Source organism: Humulus lupulus, chromosome 7, assembly GCF_963169125.1.
Source record: "Humulus lupulus chromosome 7, drHumLupu1.1, whole genome shotgun sequence".
NCBI classification, from domain to species: Eukaryota; Viridiplantae; Streptophyta; class Magnoliopsida; order Rosales; family Cannabaceae; genus Humulus; species Humulus lupulus.
Genome location: NC_084799.1, coordinates 117,575,411 through 117,593,467, shown reverse-complemented (window position 1 = coordinate 117,593,467; position 18,057 = coordinate 117,575,411). Strand labels below are relative to the sequence as shown.

Here is an 18,057-nt window from a genome sequence, read left to right as displayed (position 1 = left end):
CTCTCGCGCCTGAACTTCTGGAACGACTGGGAACAGTAACCGGAAGAAAAAGAGGGTTTTTTTAGACTGAGAAGGAAGAAGAAGATGGGAAATAAGAAAATTTTCAAATGAACGGGTGGCCCATGTGTAAGGTGGCCACCCCTTTTATATACGTAAGAGGCCAAGTGAGGAGGGCCGTTGGATTTCCTGGATGTAGGATACGAGGCTCTCTACTCGAAAGGCGAAATGACGGCCGAATATAGGCTAGGCCATTTAATGCAGTTCTCGGAAGACGTACCGTCACCAACCACGATGCTCCACGTATTCGGCGCCTGCGTAATGGGCGGGATGTGAAGAGTCCACAAGGAAGCCTAAAAGCCCCCACTGTGGCTCCAGGTGGCGTCGTGTGCCACGAGCAGGGGCTTGGGGGGAAAATGTACGCCCTAATTCTCCATGGGCTATTGGCGAGCTTAGGTAGGGCATAATTATGTCAGCCACGTGGATGCCACATACCCGGAGCTGTTGTTACCAAGTCCCACCTCTTTAGCTCGAGATAACCAAAGGCTTACCAAGGTTACTAAGGAGTCAGGTCAGGAATATAGACACCACAGGCTAAGAAGACATCCAGCTCGAGGGACGTGCTTGAGTTGGAAGCTGTAACCCTTTATAAAGTCAACCACGCAATGTAAACGTGCATATATCAGACATCACGTGTCTGATATATCCCTGAATTCTCGGACACGCAGCATAAACATGCGTGTTCAGGCACCCACAACTGGGTTGCGCCGTGCGACCCATCATCCCCCTTACCTATTGATTAGACCACACTTCATTTGTCAGGTTTTAGGAATTAATCATGAATGTCACAGAAGTGACATGATGGATGGGAAGGTCACGGGATGGCCCCCCTTGCCAACCTCCAGGTGCCCTCTCCTATAAATATGGAGACCCTAGGAGTTGCACGGGGTTGTATTCTATTGTGTAAAGAAATAACTTGTAAAGAATACCAGAAAACTAGCAATAATATTGGCTGGTGGAGTAGAAGGATTTTAACCTTTGAACCAGCTAAAAAAGTATTCGTATCATCATTTTATTACAAGATCATTCATCTTTTACGGTTCATTACTTAGCACTAATCTCATTCTCTTATTCTATTAATTACCTGTTGGCGAAGAACCGCGTCAACAAGTAACATATCAATATTGCTTATAGAGCGTTCTATGAATTCAATAGTGCGATTCCGAGTCTTTAGTAGAGTCATGAGGAATTAATAAGTTAGTAAATTTATGATAACTTATTGGAGCTTGATTTCATAGGAACATGGTCCCCACTATACCTTGGATAAAATCATATAGATAGTTTTAATTAATTGATTTAATTATCAATTAGAATTATCAAAGTTGACCAGGTCAATTTTTGATAGTTTCACGCAGTTATACAATTTAGAGATGGAAAGAGAAATTAGGGCAGATTTATTAATTAAGATAAATTTGTATCTAAATTGATAAATAAGTTCAAGGTTCAAATTATAAATAATTAATTTGATAAAGGATTTGAATAATTATTTATGAATTAAATCAATAGAAAATAATACAGACCTTGATTTTAAGTCCAACGGGCTTATAATCATTTGGGAAATTTCACAGGTCTAAAGCCCATGATAATTTCAACCTAGGGCTGATATTATCTACTATTTTATTGATTTTTTAATTGAATAAATGACTTAATTGAGTCTATAAAAGGAATACTAAGAGAGAGTTGAAAACATAAGTTGAATCACAAGTTTCTGATAGGTTTGAGATTCTCTCTACTGCATAAGTCTTTTTCTAAGCCTCATTGTTCGTTTCTCCTCTTCTCTCTGTATCTATCTCATGTGTTGAGAATTGCCCACCCTATTCTAGGTGATTCTAAGGATACTTTGGAATATTGTGAATAAAATTGAAGATCGGTTCAATTTCTTGGTAATACTCTGCGACAAAAAGGATCCAAGGGTTAGAGAAAGTGAAGGAAGGACTCTTTCATTCCGTTGCGTATAATGTTAGTATTCTTATCATTATTTCTCTTTGAATTCAATTTTAGAAACATGTTCTAGGTTGTCTCATATTAACTTGTTTAATATTAGATCTACATGAAAATAAATAAAGATCTTGTAGAAGTTTTCCCAACAGCTATTCCATAGCCACAAAGATTTTCTCTCGGGAGTCTACCAGGTCAGTATACTCGGAGTATTGCGAGACATACTTCTCGCCAAAGGTAGTTCCCTATTCAGCCTGCGCAATTCCATTTCCCTTGGGCTTTCGGCCCTTTCCCTTGCCCCAGTGTCTACTGATGCCGGGGGTTCGACTGGGTGTAGTGGACTAGGATAGAGTGGCAACTCCAGAACTGAAGGCAGGCTGAAAAGAATTGTACCTAGTGGGCGCCACTCTGTATCCTGTCGGAGCCGCACTGAAACCAGCAGTCGGCAAGGCACTAAAGCCAGATGCGGTCGAAGCGGGGAAGACGACAGGTCCTCCAAATGCTCATCCTCCTAGCTGATATATTCTTGTGTTCAACGAATGAATTCGTTGAGCCGTCGACATCCTCTTCACTGGAGGTCATCCCACAGCAGGGACCCCGCACGGATGCCGGCCTGCAAGGCCATCAATTGCTGGCCATCGTCAACCCTCTTGGATCTCGCGGCTTCCTCCTTGAAGCGTTTGATATTACGCTTTGAGGGTCTCGAAGGGCCCTTGCTTTATGTTGGCCAATGCATTGACTTTGAAGCTCACCTTCCGAGGTCCTATAAACTGTCTTCGGAAGGAAGACAATAGTTGGTGCCATGATTGAATGGATCTCAGACGGTGCTTCTTGAACCACTCATTTGTTGGTCACGTTAGAGTTATCAGGAACACATGACATTTAGCGTCCTCGGAGATGCGGTGCACTGACATCAACTTGTTGAACTTTGAAAGGTGTTCGATGGGGTCCAGCCGCCATCATAAGACGGGATGGCCGGCATCTTGAAGCGTTGAGGCAAAGGGGCTTCCACTATGTAAGGAGCGCACGGCTCCCTTTCTTCATCCTCTAAGTCTAAGTCGTGGCATTGCAATTTGGCCTTCATAGCATGATCCTTTTCAGACTCTCTAATTCCACACGAAGTGGGTCGCAGTCTCGGTTGACGCTCTACGTCGGGTTATCTCTCCTCCGAGCGTTGAGATTGTCCCATAGGTCTGATGGACCTTTCTTGGCAGGCTTGCGCTTGTTGGTCTTATTACACCGACGAGCATTAAGGTTGTCCCATAGGTGAGCCTGAGCTCAGAATGCACCATTATCCTTAGAACAAGCCACCTCGATTTCCCCATTGAACTCAACATTCTCATTGCTAACCGAGATGTTGAGGCCGCGCTTTCCGCCAACAGGGAAATTTTGCATGCTACCTCCTCGGCCCTTGTTCCTGTGGGAATGGCGAGGTGCCTGGGGGACCCCACCTCTAGGCCTCGCGCGGTCCGTATTGGCGCGCCTGGGTGAAACGCTCTGGGATCCGCGGGCATTGGTGGCATAGCAGTGTCCTTGGGCTCTTGGGCCTTCACCCACGCTAGCTGGCCTCAGGACCTGATTGTCTTTGGGGTTCTCGCGTGCCTTATTTGACTTCAGAGCAGGTTTATCATCAACCTTCCCTTTGCCACGATCTTGTGGCGTAGGTGGAGTTCCATCTCCAGCTCAGTGCCTGGGAGGCACGCTAGCTGATGGATCTCGCGCCAGCCCATCCGGGTGCTCGGCAGGCAAACTAGCTAGAGCAACATGTGGCATTCCAGCTGGGGGCACAGAAGGCACACCAACTGGTTGTCCAGATGGTACTTTGTCATGGGGGTCCACTCGCAGCCCTTGGGCCGCTAGAGTAGCCCTCATGGCGTTAACCATCTCCTGCAGGGCGGCAATATTACCCTCTTGGGTGTCAATCTTTTGCTGTCTAGTGGACATCTGGAACAAAACCACCACTTCTGGTGTCTCCTCCGTGTCCATGGGATGAGGATATTCCTCCTCATAGTATTTCATCGTCTCCCCCATCATCCATGCCATCATACTCGGCATTTTCGTCATAGTCCTCCACCGCATCAGGGTGGTCTTGCAGTGGCATGTGACCGGTTTCTCCTCCCTCAGCTGCGACGTGAGGGGCAGTGTCGACTGATGCATTCCTTCAAGTGGTCACCATGACTTTTCCAAGCTTCCTTCAAGCTCTCAATGAAAGCAACAAAATGTTGACTGCCTTTTTCGCTGCCAACTTAGTTTGAGAGATTAAAGGATAAATAAGGAAAGACACAAGATTTTACATGGCTCAAAAGAACCCTAATCCACGAGTCTCTATTATTTGGAGAGATTGAAGCTTGTGATAGCCAGCTTCAATGGTGATTCTCAGGCATCATATATTGCACCGAGTACAAAGTTTCTCTCTAAAAATATGAACCCCTTACAAGGAGATACCCCTGCCCTATTTATAGAGGCTAAGATCATTAATGCTAATCATCTTTCATTAATATCAGGGTATTGATATTAAATTAATACACAAAGTGTTGTGCTACAATAAAGACTATGGGCCACGCGGATTCTACGGGGCCCATTGCAGAAAACCACACACCAACTTTATGGGGAACATATCTGCGTCTATCAGGGTGAGACATATTTGTCCATGTCAGGCAGTGTTGTGGAGAATGTCGATTGTCGAGTGTACGAACTCGACATCACTAATCGAGGACTGCATAAAGTTGTCAGATGATCGTCTGGTAGCCCACAATTACAGTGACTGACATCTGGTGGCTATCTTAGGTTTGAGAACTAGAATCTTAGACCTAGGAGCCAAGTGAGGGAAGAGAGCTATTCCCGACGTGGCCTCACCTGGAGAGGCCCCGACCTTGAGGACGGATCTCGGGGAGTGACCTCACTCGGTGACACTCACAGCTACTAGCTGGCCCAAAAAGGTGGCCTCACCTGGAGGAACCCTCACCCCGAAGAGAGACCTCGAAGATGTTCACGATGATCCGAACTAGGTATCTAGAGTGGTCTCACTCTGAGCATCTCACGACTTACCTCATTACTAACCACTACTAACTGACACGTGTCCGGAAGTAAAAATACGGACAACATATATGATTAAAATTATATTAATTTTATTTTATTATAAAATTATTATTATCGAGTTTAATTATGAATTTAAATTTTGCTATTCATTTTTCGTGTTATGTCGTGCTCATGCCAAACTCTAGTAGCTTCTGGAGGCTTCTGTCATAAACCCCTTCAGAGGGCTCCAGTCAAAAACAGTTCTACACTTACAATTCTAGCTTGTAAGACAATCATTATACCTTTAATTCTGCAACTGCAACCATGGAGGAGTAATTTATGTGGCAGACAGCATGTGTTTAGACAGTGAGAAGTTGGTAAAAAAATCTGGAAGATGTCCAAGCAAGCGATCAACCGACATTTATTGCATCGTTTATAGCACCAAATGTGTATAGAGAGAATAATTGAGTACAGGTTTTGTTTCTTTCAAAATAAGCTATTAGCAAAAAAAAAAAAAAATCCCTCGGAAAGTAGTAAACCACTAAACCCGTTCCCTACTCGTTGATATGCAAATACGTGTGAACAGGGAACAAAACGAAATATACTATTACTTGAATTTCATTAAATCATGAAGAAAAAAAAACGATATAGTACATGCTGTGCGCTACAGAAGTTTTTGGAATATTTATCACCACGAGAAGGGGCTTGCTCCAAGCAAAAATATCTCGTTTTCAACATCTTTCACCCATTGGCAAACACGGTTGCAAGTCTTTATAGCCAATGCCTGAAAACCCATGTCCAAAGAAAATTCAGAAGGCATAAATAAGTAACAATTAGTATAATTCAGATTATCATTGATAAACTGCTTTCTTTCCTCACTAATAAATAACATTATTGAAGCCCCTAACAACCTATTACAAAATTAAAAACCCATAGTCAAGGAAGTTAGAGGCGAGTCTGACCACATGGTTGGCCAAAACTTGGTTCAAAAGTACAGCCATGGCTTTGGGGAAAAAGATTCTTATGCATTAAGATATACACTATTCAAAGAATTTCCTCTTTTTTCTTTTTTTTTTTTAATTCTTTACCAATCGCTAAAAGCAGTGTAAATGGGCTTTAGTTTGGTGAAAACATTAGAAACTAGGTTCTCCATTGACAGCAGCAATGCAAGATTTGTGAAGGTTTTAAATAAGTTTACGTTAATCAAGTGAGATAAACTCGTACATGTTAATTCTCTTATCACCTATTTTTTGTGTAACGAGCTTTTGCCTTGATAGCCTATTATTGGCAAAATTATAAATATTGCTTGGTTTTGCATACTGAACAAATTAAGATATCTTGACCCCAGATGTTACCTTGTCTGCAAGTGGATCAAATGCTGCATAAAGTTCAAAATCTTGAGTGACCCAACAAAGCAGAACTGCCAGAACAGAACAAAAATCAGTTTATGTAAATATGAGCATCCATAATTCAATGAATTGAAGAAACAAGTGAATTAATTCAAAAATAAAATAATTGAACAAATTATAAAGATGCTCTGCTGGGGGTGGGTGGGATTGAACAACAAAAAACAGACAAGTACCATAGTTTTCATCTCTTTTAAACTGAGTTTTGTGGAGTCCAATTCCTCTGTCATGCATTGAAGCATAAAGCTTCTGGTATGCTCTATATAATCTGAAAAATAATATACCCCAAATGCATTAGCTTCACTGTGGGAGTTAATTAAAAATTTCTTTTAGTTCAAAAATGCATCAAAAGTTGGCAAACTAACCTTTTCTGTTGCCTAGGACTACTAATTGGTGCTGGGAACTCAGAAGAAACATACTGATCTAAAAATATACTGCGGTATATAAAATGCCAAAGTCCAGAAGGACCAGCTATGCCATCACATGTGTCCCTGAGCCTCTCGGGAGAATCAGTTGGAAGTTTGGGTAGGTTCAGATGAGATGATAATGCACTAGAGCGAGGTAAAGGATCAACAGGCAAATCTTCAACATGCATTCCACCATCTAGCAAGGATCTCTGGATTTCACTGAGAACATTTGACTTTAAAAGGACCATCTCAATACGCATCCTACACATTAACAGCAAAAAGAAAGAAAATACATAAAAATGAAGTTTAGCAACTAGCAAACTTGTATCTATTTCATCTCATTTGAGGAGCATGGGGAGATCCATACTGTACGTTAGGCCAACAAGTAAATGTAATCCATTATGAATTTGCAACATCACACAATGCAATTCCAATAATATAAACTATCAATTAAAATCAGAGCTAACCTGCAATCCTTGAGATGATAAAAGGCACCTGAACTAGTAGAAAGTAACACCAAGTAAGTATCCGCCTGTAAAAAGAAATTGTAAGCATCAGGACAAAGCAGCATACGCACATATGCTTAAGAAACAGCTATTTTCCTATTGAGAAGTAATTGGCATGTAAAGGAAGATCATGTCTGATGCACTCACATCAAAATAATGGACATAAGCATGCAAAAATGCCATGGGGTTAAATCTTGGCAAGCAAATTGGAGAAAAAGATTCAGATGTCCTGCATAAAGCCAAAAACAGTGATTTGTAAGACTAGTGAGTCCATTAATCAAAATCTCATAAAGATTGTAATAAGATCACAAGAACATTGTTTATGTATGTCACCTAGAGTCAGAGTACTTGAAACCAACATAATCAATCAACCAATTAAACAATTAAGAAAAAATTAACATGGCAAAAATGTAGGCGGAATAGTGAAATTTCAAATTATATATGCCTACTTAATTGAGAAGATAATTCTTACGAAAAATAAAAATTTGGAAATACTTCATGAGGTGAAGCACTGTGGCAGTATGGTAATGTACATGGAAAATACTCTTGCTTAAGACAATACAGGATAACTTAGAGTAAACAAATAGAATATGGCTAAATCCATGTGACAAAAGAAGAATAAACAATTAAACCAGACTTGACCCAAATTAAGGCAGAGCTGGCTTCACGGAAGGAACAACAATCTTTCTTCTTGATAAAAAAAACTGCAACTGGACATCAGTTAGAAAGCAGACCAAGCACCGAGGTTGCAGAAACCTGTAAGTTGAAAATTGTAATTTTAAGAAAAGTCCACTTGCCTAAATGATTCTGATGACATAACGAAATTGGCAAGTAGTAGAACATCATCTGGATGTAGTGAAGCTTTCTGAGCGCCAACAAGACTCACCACCTGCAATCAAGCTCCTATTTTATTAAATGCTCTACTAATACATGATTCAAAAACATATAATGCATAAAGGAAAGGGTATTACAACCTTGTGTTTGCACATTAATATTGCAAATAAAACACCAGAATCGGCAACATCTTGCAATATGGCACCTGCGGCTTGCCTTGTTGCATAAGCAAGGGGAAGACATGTGTATGCATGAAGAAATGTGGCTGGGTTGCTGAAACAAAGAAATAGAAAAATTATGCAAGCAGAAAAATTATGGCGGGGAAAAAATTGCAGAGACAATTACACATACACAAACTTGGGTTTTACCCCGTAGATAACATGCTTGTATGATTTGACCAAGGGAGAAAATAGTTCTACATACAAAACTAATTTAGGCCTACTACAAGAAAGATGAGATACAAACCAACTGAAAGAATGGATGAGGGAGGAGAAGACAGCATCAGTTCCTCCAAGCAAAGATGTCATATCAAACTTTGAATTCTTCTCAAAACATCTATTTACCGACTTTGTTAGAATAAGTATCATCTGCATCCATATACTACAGTTATAAAAGGAAAAAAAATGGATTTTGTGTACAGAGTTACAAAAGAATTAAATGAATTTTGCGAAGAACTTTGTTCTGAAATAAAACTCACGTTAGGAACAAAAGTTAGTCCGCTAATTTTTTAATTTTTCAAAAAGCAACAAAGCAAGAAGATGCAATAATATGTTCAAAAGAAAAAGGAGAGATTGAGGTATAAAAAGTCCATTGCTACCTGACCATACATGAATTCCAACTGCCCCTTTAGAGATTCATAAGGCTCCTCTGTGCAGCTTATGCATACTAAATAAATTGGTCCTTTAACAAGAAAAACCACCTGAACCAGAAATTCCATGCCAGTTATTTAACTAACTACAGAAATGAGGCTTACATTTTATGAATAATAACTTAACAAGAAAAACCACCTGAACCAGAAATTCCATGCCAGTTATTTATCTAACTACAGAAATGAGGCTTACATCTTATGAATAATAACAGTACATAATTAAAAGGTTTCAATGTTTCCATCCATTGGACTCAATCCTCAGGCATAAGTTAGGAAATTCAGCCATTTCAATTGGAGTTCTTTTTTGTCCCCGGAATCCTTAAACCCACTTAGCAGTGCTTGTACTTGAGTTCAAACCTAGTGTCACACTCCAACCCTATTATATTTAGAGAAGCATAAAATTACTGGTTATTCACCACCACATAGGTGGCCCAGTAAAATTAAACCTCATATCATGGAATTGATTGCTCAACAAAACAGCAATTAGTACATAAAGCTACTCATTCAAAGTGTGAAAAGGAGGTTCTCATCTTTCTTTCAATTTTTCTACGTTCATAACAGCAAACTAAAACTAAAGTTGATTGTGTAAAACTATGCTAATGTGTGCATGACCAGCAGTTATGTTCACTAATTTTAGTAAGAAAGCTTTAAGCATGTAATTTTAGTAAGAAAGCTTTAATGATATAGAAGTAAACAGACCTGGTGTTTCCCAGCCCTTATTAATTTGACACGATCTCCACTGTATAATAATAATAATAATGACGAAAATCATTGTCAAGAGCTCCACTGACTTGAATTAAAAGATAATGCATATACTTTTTCTTTTCTTCTTTTGGGGAGAAAAAACCCCTCTGTCAGGAATAACTCAACAAGATTCAGGAATTGTACCCATTCTCAACAAAGGAAATAATAGCCTGTAATGTTGCTGAAAATCCAGCTAGCTTATGTTCATCACCGTATCTGAAGTTATTAAGAGATTCAAAAGAAGAGATAAGACACCAAAAACACAATATCACATTAGCTTGAAGTTCATCCTGCATGGAAAATAGTATCGTACGAGAATCAAACCTTGAATATATTGGTTTGCCAGAGTGACTAAGAATGAAGAAATGCTTCTTCCTTTTCCTCCATGATACTGAAGCATCATCCTGCGCTTCAATTATGAATCAAACAGCAAATAACATTGCAAGTATCATCATAGATTCTGCCAGGTGGCAAAGTAGTGAAAGAAAAATGATATAACTACAAAACTCAACTAGGTTTTATATGTGACATTGTAATGTATGCCTTTGTCAAAAAAAAAATGTAATGGATGCCAAAAAGATGTTCTTGTTTCAAATTTTACTTAAAGCTAATGAGGAATTTCTCTGATTTTGACATAATTTTAAACTAGTTCAAGATGTAAGCTGTTTAGTTTATATGAAGCCTTATATAAAGGTATCATAAATAAAAAAACAAAGATTGTTTAAAATCTATTACCAGAGAAGTTCAATGAAAACGTATTCCAACAAAAAAAAAATAATACCTATCATTGCCACTGCTCTAATTTTCTCTACAGAGTTCAATGTAAACATAATTCAAGTTCATTCAAAATTCCATGTTTCAAAGCACTATACTCAAAAACTAGTAGCTAAATTTTTTCTTGGAATTCGCCACAATTATCTAACTTAAAACCCTCTCATTCTGGGATCACTGACAAAATATAGGCACAAATACATAAAAGACGAATTCCAAATGCGAAGTACCTCATCAACATGGCGTTTCCCAGGCACCCACGAGGCTTGTGAATGCGAAACGCCCTCAGCAGCATTATTCCTCGCCTCCTGTATCTCATCATTGCCAACCTCATCAATCTCGAGCTCAACACTACTCGCACCACTACTTCCTCTTTCACCAGCATACCCGCTACTACTGGGGCTGACCGGCGCGTCCACCTCAATCTCCGAAATGGTTCTCCCCCAAACGACAGCAGCTCGTCCAAACCCCTCGCCAACCTCATCTACACCGCCAAGCGGCGCACACGAATCGCTCCGAATCTCTTCCTCGACCCGACCCACGAGTTCTTCATCGTCATCATTTTCAGTCGCCTCAACGTCTCCCTCGCTCGCCGACGCGAAACGGATGCCCTCTTGGCTTTCCTGATTGGGCGGCGCCGAGGCCATTTCATCGTCGGTCTCAGCCAATGCGACGCTCGCCAATTGGTCCTCGACGGATTTTGATGAAATGGGGTGGGAATTTCCGTCGACGAAGTCATCACCGAAGCTTGAAGAAGCCGAACTGGACGACATTGAAAACAGCGCTGTGGAAGCTTAGGGGAAGACTCGTCCAACCGCAAATTAGGGTTTCAATTAGGTCTGTTATGGTAGCTGAAATCTTGAGAGAGAGGAGTTCTCGTCCGCCAGTCTCTGGCTCTGAGTTTGAATTGAGTCGCTGAGGACTCTCTGACCAGTAGGTGGGTAAATTCCGATTCCGAAACTAGTATGTATGGCTACGGGCCGGGTTTATGGTTACGGCTCACAGCCCATATTTAATTTATTTATGTTTCGACCTATCATTGCGGTATAATTCAATTTATTTATTTTGAGTTTTGATAACCATGTTTCTTGATTAAGGGATATGGTGTAAGATTTGAGCATAAGAAAATTGAAGCATGAGAAATATGTTGTTGTTTTGTTCATGTATTAATGGAAAAAAACATGCTAGTGTTAATTATATGATAGGGTTCACTTTTAATGGTGATTGAGTTTTTTCCCCATAAATGGGTTGTCAATTAATAGTCATTGGATTAAGATCCAATGGTCCATATTTAAATATGTTAATTAATGCTATTTTAACTTTTTCAAACTTGGTAATGGGCTACCTGCTGACATGGCGGTCACTTTTTAATTTAATTAAATAATTAAAAAAATCATTATTTAAGATTCATTCCAAGATTCTATATCTTCATTCCTTCTCTATTCATTTCATTCCTTGTTCATTCCATATTCTTTCCAGATTCATTCATTATGCATTAATGACTCATATCTTCTCAACTACAATTAATTGGCTAATTAATGATGCATATTTCGAAATTTATATATATTATATATATTTTTATACAAAATTTACTCATCTTAAAAAATTTGTTTATTGAAGAAGCTCCAATTTTTGAAAGTGTTTTCAAGTAAGATTTCTAAGTCATTTTCGAAAATCACTAGTAGATTTTCTATTTTTTTCAAAAAAAATTCAACATTTTTTTGTTATGTAGGATTTGAAATTCACATAGATGAGTAAATCCTATTTCTCTTGAAAAACTTGTTTAGTGAAAACTCACAAGAATTATTTTTTTGAAAGTTTTTGATGAAAAAGCTCTAGATTTTTCATAGTGTTCATTGTAAGATTTTCAATCGTTTTTGTGCTTTCTTTATTTTTACAAAAAAATTATCATCTATTTCTCCAATTTCATATTTCGAAATTCACTACTAGAGCTTTTTTTATTTTAAAAAAATTCATCTTAGTTTTATTTGTCTTGTAGGATTTGAAATTAAAAAAAAATGACTTAATCTTATTTCTCTTGAAAACTTGTTTAGTAAAATCTCACAAGAACAATTTTTTTTTAAATGTTTGATGAAAAAGTTCTAGATTTTTCATAGTGTTTCTTGCAAGATTTTCAATCATTTTTTTGCTTTCTTTATTTTTACAAACAACTTATCATCTATTTCTCCAATTTCATATTTTGAAATTCACTATGAGATCTTTTTTTTTTCTTAAAAAAAATTCCAACTTAGTTTTATTTGTCATGTAGGATTTGAAATTAAAAAAGATGACTAAATCTTTTTTCTCTTGAAAAACTTGTTTAGTAAAAACTCATAAGAACAATTTTTTTTAAAGTATTTGATAAAAAAGCTCTAGATTTTTCATGGTATTTCTTGTAAGACTTTCAATCATTTTTGTGCTTTCTTTATTTTTACAAACAAATTATCATCTATTTCTCCAATTTCATATTTCAAAATTCACTACTAGAACTTTTTTTTCTTTTAAAAAAGATTCAAACTTATTTTTATTGGTTATGTAGGATTTGAAATTAAAAAAGATGAGAATCTTATTTCTCTTGAAAAACTTGTTTAGTAAAAACCCACAAGAACAATTTCGCAAGTGTTTAATGAAAAAGCTCAAGATATTTTAAAGTGTTTCATTTAAGATTCTCAATTTTTTTTTTCTTTATACTTACAAAAAAATTATCATATTTTTCTCCTATTTTAAAATTCGAAATTGAATGGTACGCTTTATTTTATTTTGTTCTTATGATACTATACTTGAGTGAAAAAGATTTCTCTATTGTAGTTCGACTCTAATGAAGAAAGATGTCGCATAGCTTCGTGGATTGCATGGTCAAATTTCAACAAGAATAGAACAAAATTATTGAAAGATGTTCGAGAGTTCATTTCAAGCATAGGAGTATAGTACTAGAGACATGGATCTTTACTTCATGTTATGAAGTGGCTTTTGTTATTATCAATCAAGTTGTGTAAATGAAAGAAATTTTTATTATTATTTATCATTTTTGAGAAATTAGAAGATGATCAATATTTGGGAGAAGTTGAATAGTTTACTTCTAAATTACTTATTTATTAACAATATTAAAAACATAATTTAAAATTTATCTTTTTCACAATAAGTGTTAATGTTTATTGGAAGTTCAAAATGGTAGTTGTTGACATTAATATCATATTAAATAAATAAAAATTATGTAAATTTCGAATTTAATGATTAATATATCAACCCATCAGAATTAGAGCATGATGTTAGAGATTGGAATGGATTTATGGAGACATACATTTAATATAATTAATTGTCATGATCTTAGTTGTACACATTTTTTTATGAAAAATAAATAATAACTCAACCAATCAGAATTAGAGCATGATGTTAAGGAATTGGAATAAATTTATGGAAACATGCATTTAATGAAATTAGTTGGAATGATCTTAATTGTACATGTTTTTGTATGAGAAATGATTAATAACTCAACCAATCAGAATTAAAGCATGATCTTAGGGTATTGGAATGTGTTAACCGAGTTTTTCGGCAACTATAATTATGAAAGATAAGAGAGCTTAAAAAGAAAGGATTTCGAAAATGCAAACAAGATTTTTACGTGGTTGGGGCGTTAATGAGCCTTAGTCCACGAGTCATTTGTATTAGAGCTGAGAGAGCTTTTGACAATGGAGTTTTCTCTCTATGCTTTGACAGAGTTCCTGTCTTTTTCGTGAAAGGAGACCCCTTTTACAGTGTTCTGCAGCTTATATTTATAGACGTATGGGAATACCGGGTCTGGGCCAGATCTGACCCAGGCCCATCGGGGAAATGGATATAAGTGGCCTTTCTAGTGGAGGCCCAATACAAAAAGATACAAAATACATGGAGTCCAAACCAGCTAAGGCCCAATAGGTTGACCTTAGAACTACGTCTCGCTCGAAAAAACGACGCTTTTGGTTTGATCACCTCGAGTCACGAGGCAGATTCAGGAGACAAGACCAGTCAGAGTACTTGGCTGCGCAGTCCTGACACATCGCGCGTGCAATCCCGAGGTGGCCTTTTCTGTAGGTGAAAAGTGGGGGACAACGCCCACGTGGAGCAAGGCGGCGTCAGGATCCTGGACGCCTGGCCTCTTCAACCGGGGGCGAGGTGATCCGGGTCCATTTACCTTTGTCCCGCTTCGTTTACCCTTGGCCTGGACAATGCCGCCCGGACTATCGTCACGGAGGATGGACCCGGAGGGACATTCCGGACCCCACCAATGGTCCCAGACATGAATCCTTGGTCCATACCCTTCCCCTTGGGCACTCTACATACCAAGAGGCCTTGGGTCGGGCCCGCGTGCTGACCTGGCCCCTGACAGTGGGCCAGGACGAAGGCCCCGAGCCCATGCAAGAAATGGGGATAACATTTACCCCCCAAGCCTTCGCCCAGGACTGCCGGGAGGAGGGTTGCATCGTCCCCACGACGTTCGCTAGGTTGCCTCCCCAGTTCTTGCCCGAGTTCGTGGGTCCGGGCAGGAGGCTGTGGCATTGGTTGGATGCTTAGCCCAGACCGTTCACCACTATCCGGGGACGTTTACCTTTGTCCCGCTTTACAGCGAGGGTACACGTGTCGTCGGGTGATTGTTGCATGGGTCTTGAAAGGTCGCCTAGGTCTCCCAAGGGTCACTAGGCCTAGACTAGGGTGTCAGTGCACGTCTCGAGGCGTCCCATCAACACGGGGGGGGGGGGGGGGGGGGCATCATTAATGTCCCTGGAACGAGGTGGACCGTAGGATGGGGCGAACTTTGGCATCCGCCACTCCTGGGCCATTGGATCTGAGGCGGCGAGGATCCAACCTGAAAGGACTCATAAATGTCCCTGCGCGACTCCTGATCGTCTGATGAAGAGACACCTGTTCGTTGGATTGTGGGCCAGAAATTGGGGCTAGTATAAATACCCCAAGAAAACCACATTTGGCACTTTTACCTCTTCGAACCAGTGTATAAACCGATAAGCACTACTCGAGCCTTGCATGTCCGACATCGCCGACGACATACATTGCCACCTGCTCACTCTGCGCCGCCGCCTGTTCCCCAGAACCCCAATTTCCGTTCTTCCACCTGAAGACTTATCTCGGGTTTGCCCTGTCGACGAACTACTACATCGGCTGCACCGTTTCAAGAACGAGATTCTTCCATCCTTACAGTCAGACAACCATCATCTTCTACGATCGACACCACACAGTAAGTCTTTTTAACTCTCTTGACAACTTTGTGAACTTATGTTCTTTTTATGCATGCGTTTAGGCTGTGCTTTAGAAATTTCTAGGAAGGCTGCCTGGTTCGGGTTGCTCTGTATCCGGATGTCTCCCGGAAAAGGGGCGGGCCTTAGTAGTCTCCTCTCCCGATCAGGGTTCCGGGGCTCTCCGGAGTCCCGGACCTGATCCGACGGGACTCCAAGCAGTCCTTAGGAGACTCCCCGTACCTTAACCGAATTTCTTGGGTCTAGGTACTGACTGCTTGGTCTTTCTTTCTTTGTTCTCAGATCGTCAGTTATGGCAACGGGCGTTACGCTCCATTCCGAAGAAGAGGTCAATAGGGCCCCTGTCACCATTCCCGGACCCCAAATGCCTAAGGGCAACAGGTGGGAAATGGACGTGACGGCCAACTCGTTCCGGAATTACCGGATGATGCTGCTCTTGGAGCAGCGTCTGGGCATCGAATCAACTCCGGGCCTCTTTCACAACCGCCTGGCCAGGCTCGAGGAGCAAGCGCATACGTCCGTGGAAGGATTTGGAGCCTGGAGTGCTGGCCATATCAGCGCGGGAGCTACGCTCCGGCTGCATGACTTTTTCGTGCGGTTCCTGACGTACGTAGGAATAGCACCGTTCCAGCTTTTGCCACAAGCGTACCGTCTACTCGCTGGGTGGAAGGTGTTTTGCGCCGCGAAGGAGATTGCGGAACCCACCCCTGCGGAAGTCTTGTACTTCTACAAGCTGGAGCCGCAGGTTAACGTCAAGGACAAGACCCTGGATGACTTTTACAGGCTGAAGCCGCGGAGCAGCTATCCCGCTCCCACCAGCTCCTGGAGACACCCCCCGGACGTCAGGCATTATTGGTTCATGACATCCGGGTTCCTTGTGGACAAGAACCCCACACTGTTGCTGGACTTCCAGCGAGTGGGTAAGTATTTCCCTGGACCTCTTTCTTTTATTCATCTTTTCTACTCGTCTCTTATCATGTCTTCCGGGTGGCAGGGCCTTTCGCTCAAACCCCCCTTACTGAGTTCATCCTGAAAAGGAGGAGGTTTTATGCTAAGTTGACCGCGGAGGATTTGGACATAGGGGGTTACGTCACGGACGATAACCTCCGACTGGTTGGGATGCTCGCGGCCACCCAGACCATTGTTATCCTGAATCTTCGTGGCATCCCCTGCGAGAAGAACGTTGACGTCCGGGAGCAGTTGGCCCTCGACCACATTGCCACTGTGGTAAGGGCGGCGCGGGTCGATGCGGCCTAGCATAAGAAGAACCAGCCCCCGACAGAAGTGGCCACCTAAGAGGAGCTGGAGGAGTTCTTTGAAGATGCCCTACCAAACGTCGGGACTCCCGGGGCTAGCGTATCGGGGCGAGGTAACTCCCCCTTAATCTTAACTTATGCTCCCCGAGTCGGGGACTTAGCTAGGGATAGGCTAGTACCCCCGGGCCCCGCGTTTGGGGCCGATGGGGAGATAAGGCCTTCAGTTCCTGTCCCCGTAGGCTCAGAGGTCCTAATGTTCTTACCCGGGTTCCTCCAGTACGGGTGCTTCCTGAACCCGGATGACATAGGGGATCGGGTCCATTCATTTTCTTTAATGGAATTGAGTCTCACCCGGGGCCTAGACGAGGGTTCGTCCCGGGTCGTTTTTAACTGCTTTGTGCGTTTTCATCTATTTGGTTTACTGTCCTAACTTCTTTTTCTGTACTTTTTCAGAGGACTCTGACATGTCAAACCCGGCCAGCGAAATGAGAAGACTCATCAAGGACAGGGCGGCCAAGAAGGCGGCCAGGAAAGGAAATAAGGTGACGGGCTTGGAGCCCCACCTTACCAGGGAAATGTCCGGGACCGAGCTCCGTCCAGGTGAAGAAGCTCTGGCCGTGGTTCCCTTCCAGGCCGTGGAGCCTGCTGTAGACTTCGCTTCTGACCAGCCCCCCGTGATTGATTTGGAGGCGGGCGCAGCTGTCAGCCGGAGCTTCGGGAAGAGGGGCCCGAAGGTTGACGCTGGAGAAGGCAACATCGGGAAGAGGCCCCGGACGACGCGGGCAGGCTCGACTGAAGAATCACACGGGGAGAGTCGGCTGACCGCGAAGGAAATCCCCGCCCCGCCAGTTCTTCCCCTTTGCCCAACTCTTCTCGAGGAGGGGGAGTCAGCCTTGTGGGATGAGCAGTCTCGGCTGATCAACCAGACTTGGGAAAACGACCGGTCTGGAGGGACGACACTTACAAGGCCCTGACGATCCGTCGCCAGGTTGAATTCTCGGAT

At 41.4% G+C, this 18,057-nt stretch overlaps 1 protein-coding gene across 1 annotated transcript; it reads right to left on the bottom strand.

The window, feature by feature from the left end:
* Positions 1 to 5,410: 5,410 nt before the first annotated feature.
* Positions 5,411 to 11,531, bottom strand: LOC133788578 (vacuolar fusion protein MON1 homolog). The gene is made up of 14 exons (XM_062226102.1): positions 10,780 to 11,531; positions 10,103 to 10,182; positions 9,923 to 9,994; positions 9,734 to 9,773; positions 8,984 to 9,085; positions 8,632 to 8,753; positions 8,307 to 8,439; positions 8,130 to 8,221; positions 7,480 to 7,561; positions 7,294 to 7,358; positions 6,785 to 7,087; positions 6,596 to 6,687; positions 6,369 to 6,433; positions 5,411 to 5,797 (listed from the first exon to the last, which is right to left on the bottom strand). Exons 1-14 carry the CDS (start codon positions 11,320 to 11,322, stop codon positions 5,702 to 5,704), a joined length of 1,887 nt encoding a protein of 628 aa, XP_062082086.1. The 5' UTR covers positions 11,323 to 11,531; the 3' UTR covers positions 5,411 to 5,701.
* Between the last annotated feature and the right edge of the window lie 6,526 nt (positions 11,532 to 18,057).

Coding starts and splice junctions, on each gene's coding strand:
- LOC133788578 (XM_062226102.1), bottom strand. CDS start 11,322: ATGTCGTCCAGTTCGGCTTCTTCAAGCTTCGGTGATGACTTCGTCGAC. Junction 8,222..8,306: donor TATTAATGTGCAAACACAAG/GTTGTAATACCC, acceptor GCTTGATTGCAG/GTGGTGAGTCTTGTTGGCGC. Junction 6,434..6,595: donor TAAAAGAGATGAAAACTATG/GTACTTGTCTGT, acceptor CTGTTCTGGCAG/TTCTGCTTTGTTGGGTCACT.